Consider the following 24,993-nt stretch of genomic DNA (forward strand, 5'->3'; position numbering starts at 1 on the left):
CAAAATTTTAATTTAAAACGTCATGATGCAGTTTAGAAATGTTTATTTGCAATGAAAAAAAGTAAAAATAATAGTATTGTTAAATATTTGAAGTGTAGAACAAAATTGAATAAAAATAGATTTTTTTAATAATATGATTATTATATTATTATTATAGCAGAGAAGTGTTCTTATAAGTTTTTGGATTTAAGAGTCTTATCATTTAGGGGCACCTGAGTGGCTCAGTAGGATGAATGCCTGCTGGATCAAGTCCCGAGTTGGGCTCTCTGCTCAGTGGGGAGTCTGCTTCTTCCTCTGACCCTCCCCCCTCTCGTGCCCTCTCTCAAATAAATAAAATCTTTAAAAGAAAAAGTCTTATCATTTAGCTTTAGTCTTCTTATGAGGAAATTTTTCTTTTTTAAAGATTTTATTTATTTGACAGAGAGAAAGCCAGAGAGGGAACACAAGCAGGGGGAGTGGGAGAGGGAGAAGCAGACTCCCTGAGCCGGGAGCCTGATGCGGGGCTCGATCCCAGGACCCTGGGACCACGACCTGAGCCGAAGGCGGATGCTTAACGACTGAGCCACCCAGGCGCCCCAAGAAATTTTTTTTTTAAGATTTTATTTATTTATTTATTTGAGAGAGAGTGAGAGAACACAAGTAGGGGGAGTGGCAGAGGGAGAGGGAGAAGCAGGCTCCTTGCTGAGCAAGGAGCCGGATGAGGGGCTCAATCCCAGGACTCTGGGATCATGACCTGAGCCGAAGGCAAGTGCTTCATTGACTGAGCCACCTAGGTGTCCTAAAAAATTTGTTTCTTAGGAAAATGAAAGTTTGAAGAGTTTAAATGATTCACTAGAAGACTAAAAAATATTCTGGAAAAAAAAGCTTTATTAAGAGAATTTAAATGAAGAAACTGATAGAAAATGAAAGAAAATTATGTGCCCTTTCAAGACCTTTACATTCAATATTCCAGTTCTTCATTTTCTTGATACAACTGTATCACTATCATAATTTTTCCTCTCATGAGTAAGAGGAAAAAAGAGGTGGGAAGTATCCTGAGGAAGAGAATGAGCAATCTGTGAATCCTGAGATTGAAATTAACTATATAACATAAACATGGAGGAAATGCAAGTGATTAGCAGAGAAGTGTTCAATGAAAAAGTCACTAGTAAGTCACATATGTTATAACTAAAGAAATGTTGAACATACATCACATGCATTTCAGGGTCAATATCCCATACCTTGCACAGTTACTCAAAATAGATTTTTCTCTTCTTTCCTGACCATTTTGCCAAATGAAAATGATCTACCTAAAAAAATTTGTCACAATCAAGATCTTCAGTGACTCGTCATTGCCTACGATGAATGCACTGTTTCATAAATAATGTTCAACTTATTATTCGTTGCCTGTATATGTTTAATAGTCACTATAAAGAAATAATGTGTTGAATAAACAAGTACAAGATATATTAATACAGTGGATAAATGTGCTAGAACAATGCTACTCCAAGTTTGATCCACTGACCACCAGTATCAGCATCACATTAGAGGTGGAACATCTGTTTTAGCAGGTTATCCAGGTGATTCTTACAAATTACAAGTTTTAGAAACACTGTTCTAGAGAGCTAAAAAGGAGGGGACCTAAGTTCTCTTAGGGATCTCTCCCTCCCAAGGGTATGGAAAACATCTGCTATGCAGCTGGAACTGTTAAACCCTCTCAAAAGTGCTCTGTGATAAAAGGAACAGGGTTCAGATGTCTGACTCCTAAGGACCATTTAGCCATGCTAGCTTATAGTCCTTTTAAAAGATGTAGCTTCAATATCGTGAGTTGAGTATATTTAACATATATATTAATATGCTTGTGTGTAAATGGGCTTAAAAATATATATATTTATAGCAGAATTGGAGTCACAGCTAAATAACATTTAAGCAAGACTTTCATTTTAAGTAGACGTAAAGAATTTTAAGTTTACAGATTAACAATGCATAACTTACATTCATTTTACATATTCAAAAAAACTGAACTTAAGGAACTGAAAGCTGAAAAATATGAGAGGTAGTGGTACCTAATGAGTGACATTTTGACAGTCTATTAAATATTATGTATTAGATTACAGGAAAAAGGGAGCTAAATTCTAAGAGAATAAATACAAAAAAGGTCAACCTATGATCTTGGGAAAAAACGGGAAGGAAAATTATTTTCAAAATGTACTATAAAAATTGTTAAACCTGCTTCAATGACAATAAGCAGAAGGTAATTACTCTTGATGGCATAACAGGTGAGAGGAAAGAAGTCCATGTCCTTGCTTTTTTGTTAGTCCTGGTCATTCCCACTCTATTCTCCTTCCTTGTTGTTGCCATGACTTGGTTTCGTTATTCCAATTTGTTGAAGACTAAAAACTACATTACTAACAATTTTACTTTATATATTGTGTCTTGGGTAAAACTCATTTGTTGTGGTTACTGATTGGGAGGAAAAAGAATCAAACAGGGAGCAAATTCCCAGATGAGGCTTCTATGCTGGTTTGGTGCACACACTTTGAGAACCACTGCTTTAATGCAGTCGGTAATCAGTCACAAGGACTGGTAGGTAGACACTAAATGGAAAACAGTATCTCCTTGTGTAGGTTTTTAGGACATAGAATATTAGTTACACGTTTGCCACCTGCTCAAAAAACAGCCAAGAATATCTTCAAGAATTACAATTGACAAAATTAGTAGGTAGAAGAAATTTCTTTCCAAAGATGAACCCAAACCTAAATGATTTTTTAAGAGACAGTGTTTATTTGCCTATATTAGGATTACTGTAGAATCCAGTGTTATGGGACTTGCTCAGCTAGCCTATTGAAGTTTTGATATCAATATCCTTGGACTAACTTGAAAATGAATAGTATAAATTCAAAATTTCTGCCTTCATTAAATTAAAAATAAGAATTTCTAAATGTTTTTATCTTTGTGTTAAAATAAGTAATCTTATTTCACTTGTTTTTTAAACCTGATTATTAAAAAACAAAATAGTAATAAAAAATAATTCATCTGGCAAATGTACTGTTTGTAGATATTAGCCACTTGTTAAAAACACATTTCTATTAAAATTGTTCTTAAATTCTTAGATTTAAAGCACCTGATATCTGGACCCAACTGAGCTTTTATTTTACAGATTAAAATGCATGGACGACAATACATTACAATAATTAATGAAGCCGTTCTAGTTTAGCCTGGAGAGATTTAAAATTTCCCGTGATGGCTTGTACTGCCACTGAAGAGCTCATAGACTGAAGCTCAACCAGATAACCACAAATGGCATCCAGGCACAGATTCGTAAATCTTCTCCTGTAAAGGAAAAGATACCCGATCAACTATTGATACATTTAGAAACATTTCCTCCTGTAAGACTTCTCTCCAACTTCTGCTAAACTTACTATAGTCCCAGAAAGAGCAAGGAGCATACGATTAAGTAAATGGTAAATAAATGAAAACAGACAAGAAATGCAGGGGGTAGGTGAATTACCACATGACCACCATATTCCTTTGGAAGATTATAATGGGAAGGAGGCAGTAAGGATGATTCCTTAAATTAATATTAAATTATTTACATTCTTTTGGTCTTTTCAAACAAATATACCTTCTAATGGTCAATAATCTCAAAGACATAACTGAATTGCCCTAGATCACTAATTCAATGCAGAAAGAGTTTAGAAATAATTCAAAAATTACATCATTTACCTATAGAAAGGATTCAGGATGGGGGGTGAAAAATGGAAAAAACTCTAACCTTTCATACATGCTGATATCATTCAAATAGTTAATCTCCATATCTTCCCCCATTCTAACTTTATTGCTCAGATACTTATTAGAAAACATTTAAGCTTTTGCCATAACACAATACCTAATTCATAGTTACCTCTCACAATTTAAAACCTGGCTAGGATTCTCAACATATCTTGCCAACAGTACATGTATACAATCCAAAAGGTGCAGTGGCTTCTTCATTCTGTTCCAGAATGGATCCTATAAAGAAAATATAAGTCACGAGTTGTAAAGCAAACTGTGTCAACTGATTTTTCAACCATTTATGTTATTAGTTAAACCAGTTATCAGAGTCCCAGGCAAAATTTCCCAATATTAAAATAAGCATTTAACGCAGGAGCACTGTGACACTGGGTTTGCTGACGGTTCTCACTATTCTGTGAGGACACCTGCAGATTGAAAGTGAGGGGATAGAGAACCATAATCATGCAAATGGACATCAAAAAAAAAGAAAGAAAGAAAGAAAGGAAAAAAGAAAGAAAGAAAGAAAGAAAGAAAGAAACGAAAGCTGGAGTAGCCATACTTACATCAGACAAACTAGATTTTATTTATAAGATTTTTGTTATTATGTATTTATTTGTCAGAGCACAAGCAGGAAGAGCTGCAGGCAGAGGGAGAAGCAGGTAGGGAGCCCGATGGGGGATTCAATCCCAGAACCCTGGGATCATGACCTGGGCCAAAGGCGGGTGCTTCATTGACTGAACCACCCAGGCGCCCCCAGACAAAGTAGATTTTAAACCAAAGACTGTAATAAGACATGATGAAGGGCATTTTACCATAATAAAGGTGTCTATCCAACAAGATCTAACAATTGTACATATTTATGTCCCTAACTTGGGAACAGCCAAATATATAAACCAATTAATAACAAACTTAAAGAAACTCATTGATAATAATACAGTAACAGTAGGGGACTGTAACACCCCACTCACAGCAATGGACAGATCATCTACAGAAGATCAACAAGGAAAAAAGGCTTTGAATGACACCCTGGACCAAATGGACTTCACAGATATATTCAGAGCATTTTAACCTAAAACAGCAGAATACAGATTCTTTTCAAGTGCACATGGAAGATTCTCCAGAATAGATCACATACTGGGTCACAAATCAGGCCTCAAAAAGTACAAAAAGACTGGGATCATACCATGCATTATTTTCAGACCACAATGCTATGTAACCTGAATTTGGAAAGACCACAAATACATGGAGGTTAAAGAACATCCTACTAGGGGCACCTGGGTGCTCATTCAGTTAAGTATTTGCCTTTGGCTTAGGTCATGATCCTGGAGTCCTGGGATAGAGCCCTGCATCAGGGAGGCTCCCTGCTAAGTGGGGAGCCTGCTTCTCCATCTCCCTCTGCCCCTCTCCCTACCTTGCATGCACGCTCTCTCTCCTCTCTCTCAAATAAAGAAATAAAATCTTAAAAAAAAAAAAAAAGAATATCCTACTAAAGAATGAACCGATAAGCCAGGAAATTAAAGAAAAAAAAAAAATACATGAAGGCAACTGAAAATGAAAACATGATGGTCCAAAACCTCTGGGATGCAGCAAAAGCAGTCATAAGAGGGAAATACATAGCAGTACAGGCCTACCTCAAGAAGCAAGAAAAGTCTCAAATACACAACCTAATCTTACACCTAAAGGAGCTAGAAAAGGAACAGCAAATGAAGCCTAAGCCAGCAGAAGAAGGGTAATAATAAAGCTAGGAGCAGAAATAAATGATATAGAAAACAAAACAACTAGACCAGATCAATGAAACTAGGAGATAGTTCTTTGAAAGAATTAAGAAAACTGATAAACCCCTAGCAAGACTTACCAAAAAGAAAACAGAAAGGACCCAAATAAATAAAATTACGAATGAAAGAGATCACAACCAACACTGCAGAAATACAATTATAAGAGAATATTAGGAGCAATTATATGCCAATAAATTAGGCAATCTGGAAGAAATGGATGCATTCCTAAAAACATATAAACTACCAAAACTGAAACAGGAAGAAATAGAAAATCTGAATAGACCCATAATCAGTAAAGAAATTGAATCAGTAATCAAAAATCTCTCGGGCGCCTGGGTGGCTCAGTTGGTTAAGCGACTGCCTTCGGCTCAGGTCATGATCCCGGAGTCCCTGGATCGAGTCCCACATCGGGCTCCCTGCTCGGCAAGGAGTCTGCTTCTCCCTCTGACCCTCCCCCCTCTCATGTGCTCTCTCTCACACAAATAAATAAATAAAATCTTTAAAAAAAAAAAAAAAACTCTCAACAAACAAGAGTCCAGGGATGGATGGCTTCCCAGGGGAATTCTACCAAACATTTAAAAAAGAATACCTATTCTTCTGAAACTGTTCCAAAAAACAGAAATGAAAGGAAAACTTCCAAACTCATTCTATGAGGCAAGCATTACCTTGATTCCAAAAATCAGACAAAGACCCCACTAAAAAGGAGAATTACAGGGGGCTCTTGGATGGCTCAGTCAGTGGAGCATTGGACTCTTGATTTCTGCTCAGGTCATGATCTCAGGGTCGTGAGACTGAGCCCCGCAGTGGGCTCCATGCTCAGCGCAGAGTCTGCTTGTCCCTCTCCCTCCCCCTCTGCCCCTCACCCTGCTCGCGCACTCTCTCTAAAATAATAAATAAAATTTTTAAAAAAGGAGAATTATAGACCAATATCCCTGATAAACATGGATGCAAAAATTCTCAACAAGGGGCTCCTGGGTGGCTCAATTAAGCAGCCAACTCTTGATTTTGATTCAGGTCATGATCTTACGGTCCTGGGATCAAGCCCTGCATTGGGCTCAGTGCTCAGCAGGGAGTCAGACTGAGGATTCTCTCTCTCCCTTAGCCCCTTCCCCTGCGCATGCTCTCCCTCTCTCAAATAAATAAATAAATAAATCTTAAAAAAACAATTCTCAGCAAGATACTAGCTAATCGGATCCAACATTACATTAAAAGGATTATTCACCACAACCAAGTGGGATTTATTCCTGGGCTGCAGGGGTGGTTCAATACCCACATATCAAGCAATGTGATAGACCACATTAGTAAAAGAAAGGATAAGAACCATATGATGCTCTCAATAGGCGCAGAAATAGCATCTGACAAAATACAGCATCCTTTCTTGATAAAAACCTTCAAGAAAGTAGGGATAGAAGGAACATACCTCAACATCATAAAGACCATATACAAAAGACCGACAGGTAATATCATCCTTAATGGGGAAAAAAACATAGCTTTTCCGCTATGGTCAGGAACAAGACAGGGATGTCCACTCTCACCAATGTTGTTCAACACAGAACTGGAAGTCCTAGCCTCAGTAATCAGACAACAAAAATAAATAAAAGGCATCCAAATTGGCAAGAAGTCAAACTTTCACTATTCACAGACGACATGATACTCTATGTAGAAAATCCAAAAGACTCCCCCCAAAAATTGCTAGAACTGATACAGGAATTCAGCAAAATTGGATATAAAATCAATGCACAGAAGTCTGTTGCATTTCTATACAGCAATAATGAAACAGGAGAAAAAGAAATCAAGGAATCGATCCCATTTACAACTGCACCAAAAACCATAAACTATCTAGGAACAAACCTAACCAAAGAGGTAAAAGATCTGTACTAAGACTATAGAACACTTATGAAAGAAATTGAAGATGAAACAAAGAAATGGAAAAACGTTCCATGCTCACGGAGTGGAAGAACAAATATTGTTAAAATGTCTGTATTACCCAAGCGATCTACATATTTATGCAATCCCTATCAAAATAACACCAGCAATTTTCACAGAGCTAGAACAAACAATCCTAAAATTTGTATGGAACTAGAAAAGAACCCAGATAGCCAAAGTAATGTTGAAAAAAAGAAAACCAAAGCTGGAGACATCACAATTCTGAACTTTAAGCCGTATTACAAAGCTGTAATCAAGACAATATGGTACTGGCACAAAAACAGACACACAGATCAATGGAACAGAACAGAATGCCCAGAAATGGACCCACAACTATATGGTCAACTAATCTTCAACAAAACAGGAAAAAATATCCAATGGAAAAAAAGTCTCTTCAACAAATGGTGTTGGGAAAATTGGACAGCTACATGCAGAAGAATGAAACTGGACCACTTTTTTACACCATACAAAAAAATAAATTCAAGGAACTTCCTGAAGATCTTCTGCGTGCAGATGGCATCACCCGGAGCATGAGCTGCTTCACGAGGGTACTGAAGACAATGGCCAAGAACAAACTAAGAGGGCAGAAATCCAGGAATGTATTTCATACAGCCAGCCAAAAAAACTTTAAGTCTAAAAACAAAGCAAAACCAGTTACCACTAATCTTTTCTTTAAAAGATTTTATTTATTTATTTGAGAAAGTGAGAATGAGAGAGAGAGCACATGAGAGGGGGGAGGGTCAGAGGGAGAAGCAGACTCCCCGCTGAGCAGGGAGCCCGATGCAGGACTCGATTCCGGGACTCCAGGATCATGACCTGAGCTGAAGGCAGTCGCCTAACCAACTGAGCCACCCAGGCGCCCTACCACTAATTTTAAGAAGATAAACATTGTATACGTGCTGCCGAAGCGAGCACTGAAGATAAACATTGTGAATGATGAAAAAATTAAGAGTGAATAAAGCTTTTGTAGATATACAAAAGGAACTTGCCCATTTCTCAAAAGGCCTTTCCTTTGAACCCTTGCAGAAACAGCTGATTCCTCAGCAGTGTCATGAAAATGAACCAGTTAATGTTGATGAAGCGACAAGATTAATGGCTCAGTTGTAATACACTGGAGATACATCAAATACCCCCAAAAGACCAATAAATTAAATGTTTTATACAGTTAAATAAATAATTAAAAAAAAAATCAAAATGGACGAAAGACCGAAATGTGAGAGAGGAATCCATCAAAATCCCAGAGGAGAACACAGGCAGTAATCTCTTTGACCTTGGCCACAGCAACTTCTTACTAGACATGTCTCCAGAAGCAAGGGAAAGAAAAGCAAAAATGAACTATAGGGATTTCATTAAGATAAAGTTTCTGCACAGCAAAGGAAACAGTCAACAAAACGAAAAGGCAACCAATGGAGTGGGAAAAGATATTTGCAAAGGACATATCTGATATAGAGTTAGTATCCAAAATGTATAAAGAACTTATCAAAGTCAACACCCCAAAACAAATAATCCAGTTAAGAAATGGTCAGAAGACATACAAATGGCTAACAGACACATGAAAAAAGCTCAACATCACTCATCATCAGGGAAATACAAATCAAAACCACAATGAGATACCTCCTCACACCTGTCAAGAGGAAACACAGGTTCCTAAACAGGAAATTTGCAAGCTCTACAAAGTGGGTCATTTTTCCTAAATAACATCACAATGCAGTTTTTTTTTTCCACAATGCAGTTTTTAATGATTTTCAAATATTAACCATGACCAGATAGTTTAGTAACCATATAATATTAAATGCTTATTTTACTGCACTTATTTTTTTTATTTTCTTCTTGTCAGCTGTGATACCCCTTTTACTTTAAACCTATATAGACTTAGTCTGACTAAACCAGCAAAGAATCTTAATTCTCATTCTGGCTATACCAATAACTAGCCATGTGACTTGAGTAGGTTATTCATTTAAAATCTCTGCCCTTGTCAGATGCTCATTTCCTATCATAGGTTCATTTTGAGGCTTAAATGAGATATACAAGTGCCCTGTAAAGCACTGCATAAATGTTTTGATGGTGTTACCATAAAAGACATGATATAGGTCAACAAGGTTTTATTTGGATCTTTTATCTTAGAATAAAAATTATAAAATATATAGTCTGTTAAGGTTCAATAAGGTGAGAAAGATTTTTTTTTAACTGAGGTATAACTGAGACATAACATCGTATCATTTTCAGGTATACAACATATGATTTGTTATTTGTAAATATACAATAGCAAATCAGTATTAGACATAATCACCATAGTAAGTCTAGTTACCACGCATCACCATCACAATTGCAAAGTTTTTTTCTTGTGGTGAGGAAGATCTTTGAGCACTGATATTTTAGATAAAGTTATAGGGAATAAATACACTATTATTTTGTTCTTGTAAAGCAAATGGTGATTCTTAATGATGGGCTTAGCCTATTACACAAAGAGTAAAGCAAATATGTTTACTAAGAAATATTTGATTTTTATCATGATATACAGCAAAGCAACTCATTATCAATTTTAAAAATCTAAAGTATGATAATTTCTTATATTCAAACAATGAAGCATATTTCTGATGTAATTTTATCAGATGACGAGACACTTATAAACATACAATCAAAATATTCTTTTAACTAAAAAAGGTTTGTTAACTTTAAATTATTTCATTTTATTTAATATTTTCCTTACCCGTGATTTGAACAAGTGATCATATACTTCCAGTAGTCTAGGTAATGGCACTCCAATCTCATTCATTGTCTGTATTACAAAACCTACATCCCAGTTCAAAGTACAAACTTGCTGCTCTAAAAACTGCACAATAAAATCTGGAGAAGGAAAAAGATCAGAAATTAGAATTGTTAACTCTTCCCGCCCCCTCCCCCCCCACTTACTGAGATAAAATAGCCATACATTGTGTAACTTTAAGGTATAGAACATGATGATGTGATACATATATACATTGTGAAATGTTTACTCCGGTAAGGTTAGTTAACAGGTCCTTCACCTCACTTCATTACTCTATTGTTGGTACAGAATTATTAAGTCCCGGGGAGCCTGGGTGGCTCAGCTGGTTAAGCTGCTACCTTCAGCTCAGGTCATGATCTCAGGGTCCTGGAATTGAGTGCTGCATGGGGCTCCCCACTCAGAGGGGAGTCTGCTTCTCCCTCTTCCCCTCCCCGCCCCGCTTGTGCACTCTCTCTAATAAATAAAATCTTTAAAAAAAGAAAACCAATTTTCAAAAAAAAAATTTTTATAAAAATAAGTGATATATCAGAATAGGCAAATATATAGAGATATAAAGTAGATTAGTGATTGCCTAGGGCTGGAAAGTGGGAAGGAATAGGGAGTGATTGCTAATAGGTACATGGTTTCTTTCTGTGGTGATGAAAATGGTCTAAATTTAATTGTGGTGACTGTTGCACAACTGTGAATGTGCTATATAATTTAAAGCTATTAGGAAAAAACTACATTTTGGTGAGTTTGGAAAATACAGAAAGGTACATGAAATAGAGACCATTCATAATCCCACTATTGGAGAGGACCCACTGAATCCTCAGTTTAACAGCTTTTCAGAAAAGAAGGGTTACTGCATCCTGATTTTAGAAATATTAAATGTGTGGGTTTTTTTTTTTAAGATTTTATTTATTTATTTGACAGAGAGAGAGATAGTGAGAGCAGGAACACAAGCAGGGGGAGAGGGAGAAGCAGGCCTCCTGCCGAGCAGGGAGCCCTATGCGGGGCTCGATCCCAGGACCCTGGGATCATGACCTGAGCCAAAGGCAGACACTTAACGACTGAGCCACCCAGGAGGCCCAATATTAAATGTGTTTTTAAGTGCCTCACCCCCTCAGATGTCTAAGTTATTTATTTTGATGGTTCTAATTTTAGCCCCATTCTCACTTTTTACTACCTGTCATATCGTAAGTAAGATCGTAATAGTAACAATCACATTCATATTTATGATCCTTGAAATCTGCGACTGACCAATGTGCATATCCACAGGCAAGAAGAATCACTGAAAAGACTGCCAATGACTGAACCTGCAACTATCCCAGAATCTACCATACAAAACTTTTGTGCAGGTGATCAAATTTCTAAAAACTCTAAATTTGTTCTGGTTTGAAGCCCCCTGGGGCTTGTTTGCCATTGAAAGATGGACCAAAGAAGAAGAAAGGCCTCTTCTACCCTAAACTTTACTAGGCTCAAAAATTAAAAATCTAAGTTGAAGCAGAAATACCCTAAAAAAAATTATGTATAATGTGGCCTTTTTTTTTTTATTCTTATGTTAATCCCCATACATTACATCATTAGTTCTAGATGAAGTGTTCCATGATTCATTGTTTGTGCATAACACCCAGTGCTCCATGCAGAATGTGCCCTCCTCAATACCCACCACCAGGCTAACCCATCCTCCCACCCCTCTCCCCAAATGTGGCCTTTTTATTATTAAAACTATTAAGCTTTAATTTTTTCTTTTTCTCATTAATGAAATAGCATGGCAGTTTTTTTTTTTTAAGATTTATTTACTTGAGAGAGAGAATGAGAGAGAGAGAGAGAGAGAACGTGAGAGGGGGGAGGGTCAGAGGGAGAACAGACTCCCCTACGAGCAGGGAACCCTGATGTGGAACTTGATCCCGGGACTCCAGGATCATGACCTGAGCGGAAGGCAGACGCTTAACCAACTGATCCACCCAGGCGCCCCAGAGTGGCAGTTTTAAATACTATACTTACAAGATTATAATGACTTTATTTCTTGCCATTTCCAGAAAATAAGTCATAAATCAGAGATGGTCCTATAAAAAAGTCTCTATCCTCATTAAATAAACAATTTAATGTTATGTTGTGAGCATTTTCCTGGTTCTCAATATTTTTCAAAGATCCCGGATGCTTAACATCCTACTTTACAGATATATTTATGTTGATTCTATTCTTTTATTTTTTATTTTTTTAAGTAGGCTATAAGCCCAGCATGGAGCCCAATGTGGGACTTAAACTCATGACCCTGAGATCAAGGCCTGAGCTGAGATCAAGAGTTGGATGCTTAACCAACTGAGCCACTCAGGCACCCTGATTCTATTGTTTTACAACTGAAGAAAACATTATACATTGGCAAATCTCTAATAATTAGAGTCATATACATAACAATTATAGTAATATAGCTGATTAAAGGGTTCAAAAAATTGCATTTTTAACACAATTATTTGCTTTTTTAAAAGATTTATTTGAGAGGGAGAGAGAGTGTGAGCAGGGGGAGGGTCATCACAGGGAGAGGGAGAATTCTAGAGCTGAGTACTTGGTCAGCGGGTAGTCCAATGCAAATCGGGGCTTGATCCCAGGACCCTTAGATCATGACGCCAAAATCAAGAGTCAGCCACACAACCAACTGAGCCACCTAGGTGCCCCAAATATTTGTTATTTTAAAGAAAAATATGTCCTCAATATAATTAGAGCAGAGGGGCGCCTGGGTGGCTCAGTCGTTAAGCGTCTGCCTTTGGCTAAGGTCATGATCCTGGGGTTCCAGGATTGAGCCCCGCATCGGGCTCCCTGCTCCGCGGAAAGCCTGCTTCTCCCTCTCCCACTCCCCCTGCTTGTGTTCCCTCTCTCGTTGTGTCTCTCTCTATCAAATAAATAAACTCTTAAAAAAAAAAAATATATATATATATATATAATAAGAGCAGTTGAAGCAATCACAGATTGCCCATGCAGAAAAACACTAGCCATTTTTCTTTCCTCTTTAAACTTGTAGAGGGTTACCAACAATATAATCATTACCGTCTGTTAGCACTATTCCCCAGACAGATATATAAACTTACAAGGTCAAAGAAGGTTTCATACCTAACTATTTGTCAACAAATTCTGTTATCTTTGGAGGTCTTTCTGGAGAGGTAGAATTAAACAGCTGAGCTAAACAGCAACAAAGGAACAATTCCACCCTGAAGAACATTATCTTTCCATGTCAATGAAGAAAACCATCAAAAGAAAAAACACAACACCCATGATAGCACTTAAGGTTACTGCTTACCTAAAGGAAAGAAGCGAGGTGTGCCAGCATAAATTTTGCCAAGGAGCACAACCTTGAGACTAAGAGCATGCATTCTATCTGAGGAGCTCAACGCTACACTTTCATTCAATTCTGCAAGAAAAAGACATGCCATTAGAAACCCAAACTGTTTTTAATGTGCAATTGTTTAAATTGGCTATTTTATTCTATTTCAAGGTACAAAATAGCCTACAAATGATATTCTAACATAATGAGCAGATACTGTGTTTCTGTTAGTGTCTGAAATACTTTCCTCTTACCAGACACTGGTTATAGGATTCTGAGGAAAGTGTCTCAGAATCCCTTATTAAGAAGTACAACCAAAAATGACACATCCTTTTCTCAGTCCTCTCCAATATAAATTGAGGACATTCTCTAGAGGACCACCCTCCACCACATCCAGGTACCCTCCACTTAGCCTCTACTTAGGTATATACAATTTTCATGAGCTCTAGATGTATGAAAGCCACTAGCAGTTTGCATTCCTCTACCAAGTCACTAAATAACGTATGCTAATATACCTGTAAGTGAGCACTTACCTTTCTCTATGATATCTTGCCAAAGTGTCTGCACCAATATAGGGTCTGAATAACCAGCACAATGAATTATTGCAAGTTTACACTCTGCAAGTTTAAATGGGTCAGCAAATTCCCCATAAAGCTGTCGGAGAAAATGCCAACATTATACATACAACCAGAGGTCAAGAGTCAGAAATTAATAGTGATGCACTCCTTGAAAATTAAAAATGATCAAAGATTTTATCCAAAGTTCTTAAAATACGATGTAAAGATGTGATGACATGCAGCTGGTCATAACTCCAGATTAAGAATGGTGAAGGCTTGGTAAACGCATTTAAATAGATTCCAACATGTGTGCCTCCACAGCCCCCCCGCCCCTCGGCTGGCAGGAAGATACTGCAATAACATGTCTTTTAAAATTAGCATTGTCTAAATCAGGATTTAAAGAATCCTAGAAACATGGAAACACAAGTCTCAGGGTGCTTCATGGTACTTGGAGAAATGTCCAAGAGTTATTGAAAAAGGAACTGCTCTGAAGTACAGAGTGGGAGCAGCTTGGAGAGATAAGCAAAGATAGGTTACTTTTCCAAGACAATAAGCAAGGCCATAAAATAGATGGCAGGAGGTTTAAGGAAGCTTGATGTGAGGCTGAGAGATTCTTGAGAGAAAACAGCCCATAAAGAGCAGGTTAGCTCTTCCTAAGAGTCAGATACCACAGCAGTGATCTGTCAGTCCAGCAACATGCTCCCCAGGACGGCTTATCTTAATTTTGTGGAGACAGATTATCTCCACATTTTTTGCATTCTACTACAGAATGCAAAAAAAAAAAAAAAACAACCAAGGAATTTGTAGATATTAGGTGACTGCTACAGGAATTCACCTTGCTTTTTTATTACCTTAGTTATGTCCATTAGCTCAGAATCCAGCTGAGAAATTGCATCCTGTACAGAAGAATGATGGGAATACTGCCTTTGTAGTGTCTCTTGTATCTGAAGTTGGATCCTAGCAACCTAGTTTGGATTAAAAAAAAAAGCAAGTCTCAAGTTCTTGATGATAAATCAACAAGTACTTGAAGGAATGATTCCTAGCATCTGACTTTAAGTTGGTTAAAGTAAAAACAATGTATAAATAACAGCATAGTGACTAGAGTTAATAATACTGTATTGCATATTTGAAAGTTGTTGAAGAAAATAGACTGTAAAAGTTCTTATCACAAGATTTTTGTAATTACGTATATGGTGATAAATGTTAATTAGACTTATTATGGTGATCATTTTGCAATATCTAAAAATACTGGATCATTACATTGTATACCTGAACTAATATAATGGTATGTGTCAATTATACTTCAATTAAAAAAAAATGAACGAATGAAGATTTCTATCGTAACAAACTGGCAGCTCTTCATCACAACATAAAAGATCTCACAGGAAGTTTACTATGGCAGAGCGCCCTTGCTACCACGCTAAACACCCATCTCTCCCACTACTGCAGCCAAACAATGGCTAGACCCTATTTTCCAACCTCCTCTGTAGGGAGATAGGGCCATTAAGACTAAGTTCTCTTCAAAGGAATGTAAGTGGAAGTCAAGTATGTCATTTCAGGGCTGAAGGTCTTTAAGAGAGTGAATGTGCTTATTACATGTGATTTTTTTCTCTTACTCCCTCTGACAGAAGAAAAAGGTAAGGCCATAGGGAATGGTAGAGCCAGAAAATAGAACTTGGGTATTAAAATCAATCAAGTGGAAGAAAGCCACTGGCTAATCAGGGACACCCACTCTGGATATTTGTGAATGAGAAATAAGCCTTTGTATTTGGACCATTATATACTTTTGGGTCTCTTAATTAGGGCAGGTTAGCCTACTCTACTTCACATACCTACTCATTAGCTTCCAGAATAAATGGTAAATGTGATATAATCTCCTTTGTGTTGGAATAGTTGGAAAAAAACTTTTGAAATGCCACAGAGAAAAAATTTAATTACAGCAATGTCCTGTGACCCAATGAAAGATTTATGTCTAAATATGAAAATAAATACATATAGGCAGAAGAGAGTAGAATTACTAATACTGACTGCTACTGACTTATGACTTACTAGAGGGAAGAAGGGAAAATGGAATAAATGCAGGCAAAGTTTAAGTATCTTTAGTGCTTACTTCCATTTTTTCTTCTAATTCATGAAGGAATTCACCATCCGCAGCTATCGATGAAATGGCAGTGGAACTTTTGGCACTAAGAATGGCTCGAGCAATGTACTCTAGTCGCTGCTGAAGTGAAATTTCTGTGCTGGGGGCAGGGGAGAACCTTATTTTTATTTATATGAATTCTTAAGGATCCAATATACAAATATATTAATTATGATGCACTATTTTATATATACCAAATGAACATAAAAGGCCATTAGAAACTTGAAAAAACTATTAGAGGGGGGTGCCTGGGTGGCTCAGTCGTTAAGCATCTGCCTTCAGCTCAGGTCATGAGCCCAGGTCCTGGGATCGAGTCCCGCATCAGGCTCCCTGCTCCGCGGGAAGCCTGCTTCTCCCTTTCCCACTCCCCCTGCTTGTGGCTTGTGTTCCTGCTCTTTGATTAAAAAAAAGAGAAAAAGAAAAAACTATATTAGAGGACTTCTAATAAAAGAGATCTACAGTTTAAGGTAACAAATAAAAAAATACTTAAGTTTACATCCAAAAAAGTAACTATTTTAAAACTTTAATTCAGTATATTAAAACTTGGATTCTTCTAAACACTAAGGAAAATGTTTTGTTTTGTTTTTTTAAAGATTTTATTTATTTATTTGACAGAGAAAAACACAGTGAGAGAGGGAACACAGCAGGGTGAGTGGGCGAGAGGGAGAAGCAGGCTTCCCACGGAGCAGGGAGCCCGATGCGGGGCTCGATCTCAGAACCCTGGGATCGTGACCTAAGCCGAAGGCAGACGCTTAACAACTGACCCACCCAGGCGCTCCTCAATGCTTTCTTTAATAAGATTCTTAACAGTCTTCAACATACACACTCAAAAATTTTTTGGTAATTTAAACCAATAATAGAGCAGAGGAAATTAGTCTAGGATTAGTAAAACATTTAAAATTATAAAGCCTTTGAGAAGTTTTTGTCCTTTTAATTAAGAATACTAATTAACTGCTTAGTAGGAAAGACTCTAAAGACATACTTTAAAGAAGAGATTTAGAAGACAGTTTGACTAGAGAGGGTCTTGGGTATTTAGTATCTCCCATACACTATTAAAAAAAAGAAAAAAAAAACTGTAAACTTTAGGTAAATCCAAGTAAAAGCATAAAAACTCTACATACTATAACCTGAATAAGGTTTTATTTAATTTCTGAAATCTGGATGTATCTAGTTATAGGTCAGTTATCAATCATTATTCATAGTAGTAAGGGTATTATACCATACCTATGCATGTCAGCCAATTTGGACAGGACACGAGCAGCATTACTAAAGCTTCTGTTCTTTTCATAATACCTCCAGAGTAAATCCATATAACGAACTTTGTTTTGATCAACTTTGGCCATTCGGACTAGATGTGGCTCCAGAAATGGAGAAGCAATCTGCAAATTATACAGTCACTCAGAAACATTTTCTGGACTAGGCATTTGCCCTTTATGTAGTAACTATAACATTTTTAAGTCAACTACAGGTATGTCTTACTTCATGAATACACAAGCAAAATTATAATCCAACAACAGAGGGCAACTTTTTTCATTATAAATGATTTTTCCCAGAGTTAACCAAAGAGTTGCTATGAAAAGTTGAATTAGGCTGATTAAACTAATCATAATCCAGTTACAAATTTTTTTTTTAATTTTTATTTTTTTGAGACAGAGTGAGCATGGGGGGCGGGGAGAGAACCCCAAGCAGGCTTCATCTCACAACCCAAGGATCATAACCTGAGACGAAATCAAGAGTTGAACGCTTAACTGACCAAGCCACCCAGGCATCCCCAATTACAAATATTTCAATAAACTTTGAAAACACAGCTACTGATTCCTAGACTTGGAACTCAAAGACATCCTTGCCATTATCAAATGCCACACATTTATTTTACAGACTAAAGAATACTGAGACTTAGGATAGTAAAAAGACACGTATGAAGTCACATACTGAATTAATGGCAGAGGTAATGCCAAGTTTAGAACTCCTAATTCATAATCCAGTGATTTCCATCCCACAATATAAACAACCCAAATCAGCTTCACAATAACAAGAAAATTAGAGCAATAGTTTACTTTGCCCACCAGGAAAAGATATTACATTACTTGGCTTGACGCTAACACCTAATGATAGGTTCAGGATAAGAAAATGAATTTCCTGTATCTATGTATTTTTTATTTTTATTTATTTTTAAAGATTTTATTTATTTGACAGAGAGAGAGAGAGCAAGAGATTGAGTGAGCACAAGCAGGGGGAGTGGCAGACAAGGGGAGAGGGAGAAGCAGGCTCCCCGCTGAGCAGGGAGCCCAATGCAGAGCTTGATCTCAGGACCCTGAGATCATGACCTGAGCCAAAAGCACATGCTTAACCGACTGAGCCACCCAGGTGCCCCTCCTTCAACTATGTATGTGCTACTTGAAAATACAAATTAACAATACCAGAATAAAAAAAAACTTTTTTTTACCTGTAATAACTTATCTGCAAGATCAGCTTGTATTAGCCAATTATAAAGGGCAATACTAAAGAGCTCATCTTTGGATCGTTGAGACAGTTTAAGCATTTGTTCAAACTAAAATAAAAAAATAGTAAGAATTAGCAGTTAAAGGCCCTCTTGCTGGACATCATAACCATCAGCCTTATAAAATCCTGAAATCAAGAATCTTTAAATGTTTATTTCTAAGATCTACTACCTTTCCCAAGAGGAGCTGCTACCACTACCACAAAGAACTTCTCAACAATGTATTTTCAGGATAAAAATATGCTGTGTCCCTTACGTGATGTCCTGCTTCTTCATTACTCAGCATATTGGGATCAGATGACAATACTGGAGGCCCAGGTTTTTTGGGTACACTGGGAGACTGAGGAGCAGCCTTACTTTGATTTACCAATTCTTGAAGTGTATCTGTAATACACTTGTAACTGTTTAATCTGAAAAAGAATGGAAAAGAAGCAACTGCATTATTTAATTAGACAGCAACTGACTAATTTAAATATACAGAATAATTTGAAGACTATTTTGGGGAAGAGATATATGTACACACACACATATATTTGGTATTAAAATATAAATTGTATACTTTCTCTAGGTTTGAGAAACATGTGGTTAACCATAAAAGGGTGAAGTCATAAAAATTAACATATTAATAAAAAACATGTTTTAGATAGGTTATATATTTCCTTTATGGACACACATTTTTTTTTCTTTAACAGTCACTACTAATTTGTGAACATTTAAAAATTGTAGCATAAAATAAAATAAAATACTAATCTTCACCCAGAACTAGAAATTAGGTGGGCGGGGGGAAATGGTTCCAAATAAGTTATCTCATTTAAAATTGACATTAGTAAAGTGTCATAAAAGCCACAGAGGCAAGTTCAAAAACATTTATAAGTCCTTAAGAATTTCCACCAGATTATGGGGCACCTGGGTGGCTCAGATGGCTGAGTGTCTGCCTTTAGCTCAGGTCATGATCTCCAGGTCCTGGGATCGAGCCCCACATCAGGCTCCCAGCTCAGCGGGAAATCTGCTTCTCCCTCTCCCTCTGCCTCTCCCCCCTGCTTGTGCTCTGTCTCTCTCTCTCAAATGAATAAATAAAATCTTTAAAAAAAAAATTTCCACCAGACTAAAACTTGAACCCTAAACTAAGAATTATAATCCTAATTTAGGCCCGTGATAAAAAGACATTTTTAAGTGAAAGCATAATTCAATTTTATAAGTGTTGTACTTAAGATATTATTTTCCTAATACAATCAATGAAACTGTACACCAAGAAAAGCTGACAAGAAGGTAAGGTGATAAAACTTGCCTTTCTTGGAAAGCCTGCAGTCCCACGATGTCTTCTTCTGGTTCTCCATGTTTATAGAAATGAAGTCCAAGACCCTGAGGATCTTTTTTTTCTGCAGCAGTAAGAGAGAGCTCCACTACACCCTCATAAAAACGGACTAATGGGAAAGGAAAAGGAAAAAGAGATAAGGCTTATTAAGCTGGATGCATTCTTCCTTAGCTGGTTTATAAAAATACTGATCAAGGTTTTTACATCTCTACTGTATGCTAGTCACCTTGATAACACTATCATATAAAATATGTTTGGGGAATCTACCAAAGAATAAGGTACCAACATGCCTAAAAGGCAGCTATTAAGTGTATTTTCTTCAATGGAAAAAAATTTTCAAAGTTAGAATAATAAAAGGGATGGATTCAGTTCCTTGATGGAAAAAAAATCTTAGAATTCAAAACAGCATCTGTGCTAACAGTTATTACTTTTACATTACGCTAGATTTGATTTAAAGTAATTTAAAAGCAAGCAGACAGGTACTATTTTAAAAATCAGTCAAAAGAATTTAAAGCATCCAAAAAATAAATGTAACCCAGAATCTATCTAATACAGATAGTAGTTTAACTGGACAAGGACTGAAACTCCTGTGTTAAAAAGTTACATGTTTCAAGATATAAAAAGAGCATTATAGTTTTTGCAGAGGCTAGTGTAGTCATCAAATACTAAAACACAAGGTATGAGTTTCCCACGTCATATCACTTGGGAAAGTGAAGTTAAAGAGGGGTTTGCTTCTGCTAAGAGGCTCTTTATCAGTAGCTTGTTTTATTCAGTCGTTTTTCTCCTGAGTTAAGAAAAAGATATGAAAAACATTTTGTTTCTCACCTTGTCTATACTGAGCACAAACACTGGAAAGGTCCACTTGATTGCTGATTTTCTGATATTCCTTTAAGGATTCTCTTAACATTCTTTCCTTTTCAATCTTATTTTGAACTTGTCGGGAACGCTGGAGGAGTTCATTTGCCTAGAATCAGAGATGACAGGAACTTAAAAAGATGTAAAATCCAGCACATAGATGATGTTATCAATATAAGTCTTGGTCTATGTCTCAATTTACATCTGGTTTATTATCATAAAAAATAAAAACAACTCTACAAACTTACTTCTTCTTAATTTTAGGCAGAAAAATTTTTGACCAAAAAAATCCTAGCTATTTTTAATTCCTTTCACAAATATTTTAAGCAAGATAGCTTTGACTGGTAAACCTCTTGCCTAGTCAATACATTATTGGTCAGCAGGCAGTCCATGTGATACTGATTTTTTTAATTATTTTCAACCTGTAAGAAAGGATCAATAAAAATTGCCCAATTAACTCTAACTTATTATAGACTTAAAGTTTTAGTAATTTTTAATTTCTAAGGAGAAACAGATTTAACCATTTAAAAAAACATGGTCTAAAAATACTATCAAGATTATGAAAAACTTAAACACACAAGGATTTTAAGAAATGATGTATTCCAACTCCTCTCATCATACAGATGAGGACTCTCGAGGCCATGAGAGGTTAGGAAACCTACCCAAGAGATGTCATATGTTAAGTAAAAGATGGTTTCTGATTCCAGTTCTATTGTGCTTTTTATACCATGAAACCCCCTTTACGAACACTGAAATAGCTGATAAAGCATCATACCTTAGAACAAATTGCATCATCAGTGCTATACAGAAGTGGGCAGATATCCTGTAAGTGTAAACTAATGCCATCAACAGCAGCATTATCTCTGATGTAGCAGTTGATAAGAGAAGCAATTAATGCCCCGGTCAGTTCCTTGTCCCTGATTACCAGATCTTTAAAGGTGGTGATTTTCAGCTGCTCTTGAAATTCCTAGGAGTATAAGAAAAAGTCCTTTTTTCTACCAAAAATATAGGAATATCCTATTTCTACCCGGAACAAAATTTCTTTAACAATTTAAAATAACCAAAAAATTAAGAGACTCTATAATTCAAAAGGGAAAATATGCTAAACTATACAGACTAGCACATTTTTGCAAACTTTCACAGAATCATAGAAAATTGTTAAAGAACCCACGGTATGACCAGTCTAAATCTCTCAATTTACAAATGAGAAAAGTAAAATGTAGGCAGATCCAAAATTAGAGCCAGGTCTCCTGATTTTAGTCACAACCAGAAAGAATAATCACTTAGCTACATTAAAAAATCTGGGGCTTACAGGGCGCCTGGGTGGCTCAGTTGGTTAAGCACTCTTGATTTCAGCTCAGGTCCTACAAATGGACCTTGAGAGCTCGTTTGGAGGTTCTAGCAGAGACACACAGCTACTCGTATACTCTTCACCAAAGAATGGTCCGCCTCTATCAGGGAAGGTCATCCTCTTTGAGCACAAAGCTTTGGAAGGGATGCACATGGAGTGGTGAGGGAGAAAGGGGACAACTGCCTAGCCAGTCAGATCAGCCGAGTCAACCTTGGTAATCAATGGGCGTGACAGATTCACATCACACCTTTCCTTAGAAATACATAGTAAACTATACGGGAGTGAAATGACACAGTATCTGGGATCATCTTTAAAGTAATTTGGTAAAGAAAAAGAGAACAGATTAATAAAAGATGATAAAATCTTGAAAATGCTGAATACAAGGGGCACCTGGGTGGCTCAGTCGTTAAGCATCTGCCTTCGGCTCAGGTCATGATCCCAGGGTTCTGGGATTGAGCCCCACATCGGGCTCCCTGCTCAGCGGGGAGCCTGCTTCTCCCTCTCCCACTCCCCCCTGCTTGTGTTCCCTCTCTCGCTGTGTCTCTGTCAAATAAATAAATAAAATCTTAAAAATAAAAAAAAGAAAATGCTAAATACAAGCGTATATGGGGATTATAATATAGTATTTACTCTATTTTTGTATACGTTTAGAAATGTTCACAATAATAGGTAGGAATACATTCCCCTCAGTGTCCTAACATTTAAATGAAGGCAAATTGCCATTATACTTAAAAAGGATTCAAATGAGGACAGCAAGAGAAATATGACCCATTCATTTCTCACAATGGTAAACATCTTTCTTTAAAAGAAGAATGTTTAATTTAAGTCACTGGATTCTCTGAAATTACATGCAAAAATTTTGTGGATGTATCTGTATGCATTCTTTGAGGGTGGGAAGAAAGAGTTTTGATCAAATTCCCAAAGGGATCTGCAATCCAAATAATGGTTACAATCTACTGTTTAAAAAAAATATTTTTGGTAAAGATTTCATTCATATACCATGAGAATATAGTAAAATTCTCACATATTGTAAAAACTTGTGTTTTTTGTTTTTTTTTTAAAGATTTTTAAATTTATTTATTTGAGAGAGAGAATGAGAGAGAGAGAGCAGGAGAGGGGGGAGGGTCAGAGGGAGAAACAGACTCCCTGCCGAGCAGGGAGCCCGATGCGGGACTCAATCCTGGGACTCCAGGATCATGACCTGAGCCGAAGGCAGTCGTTTAACCAACTGAGCCACCCAGGCGCCCAAAACTTGTGGTTTTGACAAAGCAGATCCCTCAAGCGTTCATGCTTTAGTGCAATCTTCCATTAAGAAGATTTCCATTAAGCAGATATTAACTTACTCATAACCTAAATGCTTCTCCCCAAAAGTCCCCTCCCAAACCCAAATATAAGATTAAAGCTTACTCAAAAGAAAACAAACTAAGCACAGCATTAACAGTATGATCTTAAGGGAAAAGAAATCCTACCTTCTGAAGTTCTCCTACAATGACAGTGAATTGATGTTCACAAAGAAGCTTCCATAAAGCCAGAGCCTGGTATGATTTTCGAACCAACTGCTGGATTGCCTGAAGTGAAACCTTTTCACTCAGTTGAGCCTCTAATTACAAAACACAACTAATGAAGTTTTATACAATGACATAGGTTGTTTTGTTTTAAATAAAACAACACTTTACTTTCAATAAGAACAACTATAGTTAAGGCTGAAATCCTTAATGGTCTCCTCTTTCCCCTCATCACAGCCAACCATGATCATGATTTGTTGAATTCATGCTTTTTATCCTGTCATTATGTGTATGTGCTTCTATGCGTCTGTGTGTGTACAAACAACAAAAACACTGCTATTTTTAAACAATTTACACCACTTTTTCTACCCAGCTGTATTTTCACAGGCTATCTATATTAATAAGTATAAATCTAATGTATTTAAATTACTGGATGTTCCATCACATAAGTATACCACAATTAGGTCCATTTTCCACCTTAAGGACATTTATATTGTCTCCTATGCTTTGCTACGAAAACAACAATGCAATAAACATCCTTAAGAAAGGACTCCTGAAAAGCACTTTTTGCTAGGACTATGTTCCTCAAACCCTGGATTAAGATAAACTGGTGAAAAAAAACCAAAACAAAACAGGTGAGTCATGAAATCAATTCAGTCAGTCATGACAGCTTTTTTTTTTTTCTTAAAAAGGAAACAGAATTGGGGTGCCTGGCTGGCTCAGTCAGTAAACCATGCAACTCTTGATCACAGGGTTTTAAGTTCAAGCCCCACACTGGGCGTGGAGTATACTTAAAAAAAAAAAAAAAAAAAAGGAAATATTAGAGTATAAAACAGGTAGTTATTTCCTACAATTTTGTTTCGGTTGTGTATGTATGCTTTCAAACATCAGAGTCATAACGTAAAATGTATTCCTTACTATAAGGAAAAAAGTCCAATAAAGAGTGCTATACGATGGGAGGTGCCTGGGTGGCTCAGTTGTTGAGCGTCTGCCTTCAGCTCAGGTCATGATCTCAGGGCCCTGGGATCGAGTCCCACATCGGGCTCCCTGCTCAGTGGGGAGTCTGCTTCTCCCTCTCCCACTCCCCCACTGCTTGTGTTCCCTTTCTCGCTATGTCTGTCAAATAAATAAAATCTTTACCAAAAAAAAAAAAAAAAAGACTGCTATACGATGTATCCATAGAAGTGAAGCTGCTGGCTTTCAATATATATGCATTCTCAGCTTTTACAGGATAGTATCAAACTCTCT

General features: G+C 36.8%; 1 protein-coding gene across 2 annotated transcripts in view; it reads right to left on the reverse strand.

The window, feature by feature from the left end:
- Positions 1-849: 849 nt before the first annotated feature.
- The window catches only part of NUP155 (nucleoporin 155), a 65,215-nt gene continuing 41,071 nt past the window's right edge, over positions 850-24,993 (reverse strand). For both annotated transcript variants that reach the window (XM_081826004.1, XM_006730412.3), the window contains exons 22-35: positions 23,710-23,840; positions 21,665-21,856; positions 20,860-20,998; positions 20,008-20,143; positions 18,976-19,129; positions 18,666-18,770; positions 17,444-17,598; positions 16,190-16,319; positions 14,931-15,044; positions 14,056-14,176; positions 13,499-13,609; positions 10,165-10,301; positions 3,884-3,990; positions 850-3,312 (exon numbers count right to left, since the gene is read on the reverse strand). In XM_081826004.1, the coding sequence (XP_081682130.1) occupies positions 3,174-3,312; positions 3,884-3,990; positions 10,165-10,301; positions 13,499-13,609; positions 14,056-14,176; positions 14,931-15,044; positions 16,190-16,319; positions 17,444-17,598; positions 18,666-18,770; positions 18,976-19,129; positions 20,008-20,143; positions 20,860-20,998; positions 21,665-21,856; positions 23,710-23,840 (1,871 nt within the window). In that variant the 3' untranslated portion in view covers positions 850-3,173. The remainder of the gene's footprint in view (positions 3,313-3,883; positions 3,991-10,164; positions 10,302-13,498; positions 13,610-14,055; positions 14,177-14,930; positions 15,045-16,189; positions 16,320-17,443; positions 17,599-18,665; positions 18,771-18,975; positions 19,130-20,007; positions 20,144-20,859; positions 20,999-21,664; positions 21,857-23,709; positions 23,841-24,993) is intronic.

This window comes from Leptonychotes weddellii, chromosome 7 (assembly GCF_054177405.1).
Source record: "Leptonychotes weddellii isolate Sample4059 chromosome 7, ASM5417740v2, whole genome shotgun sequence".
Lineage (NCBI taxonomy): Eukaryota > Metazoa > Chordata > Mammalia > Carnivora > Phocidae > Leptonychotes > Leptonychotes weddellii.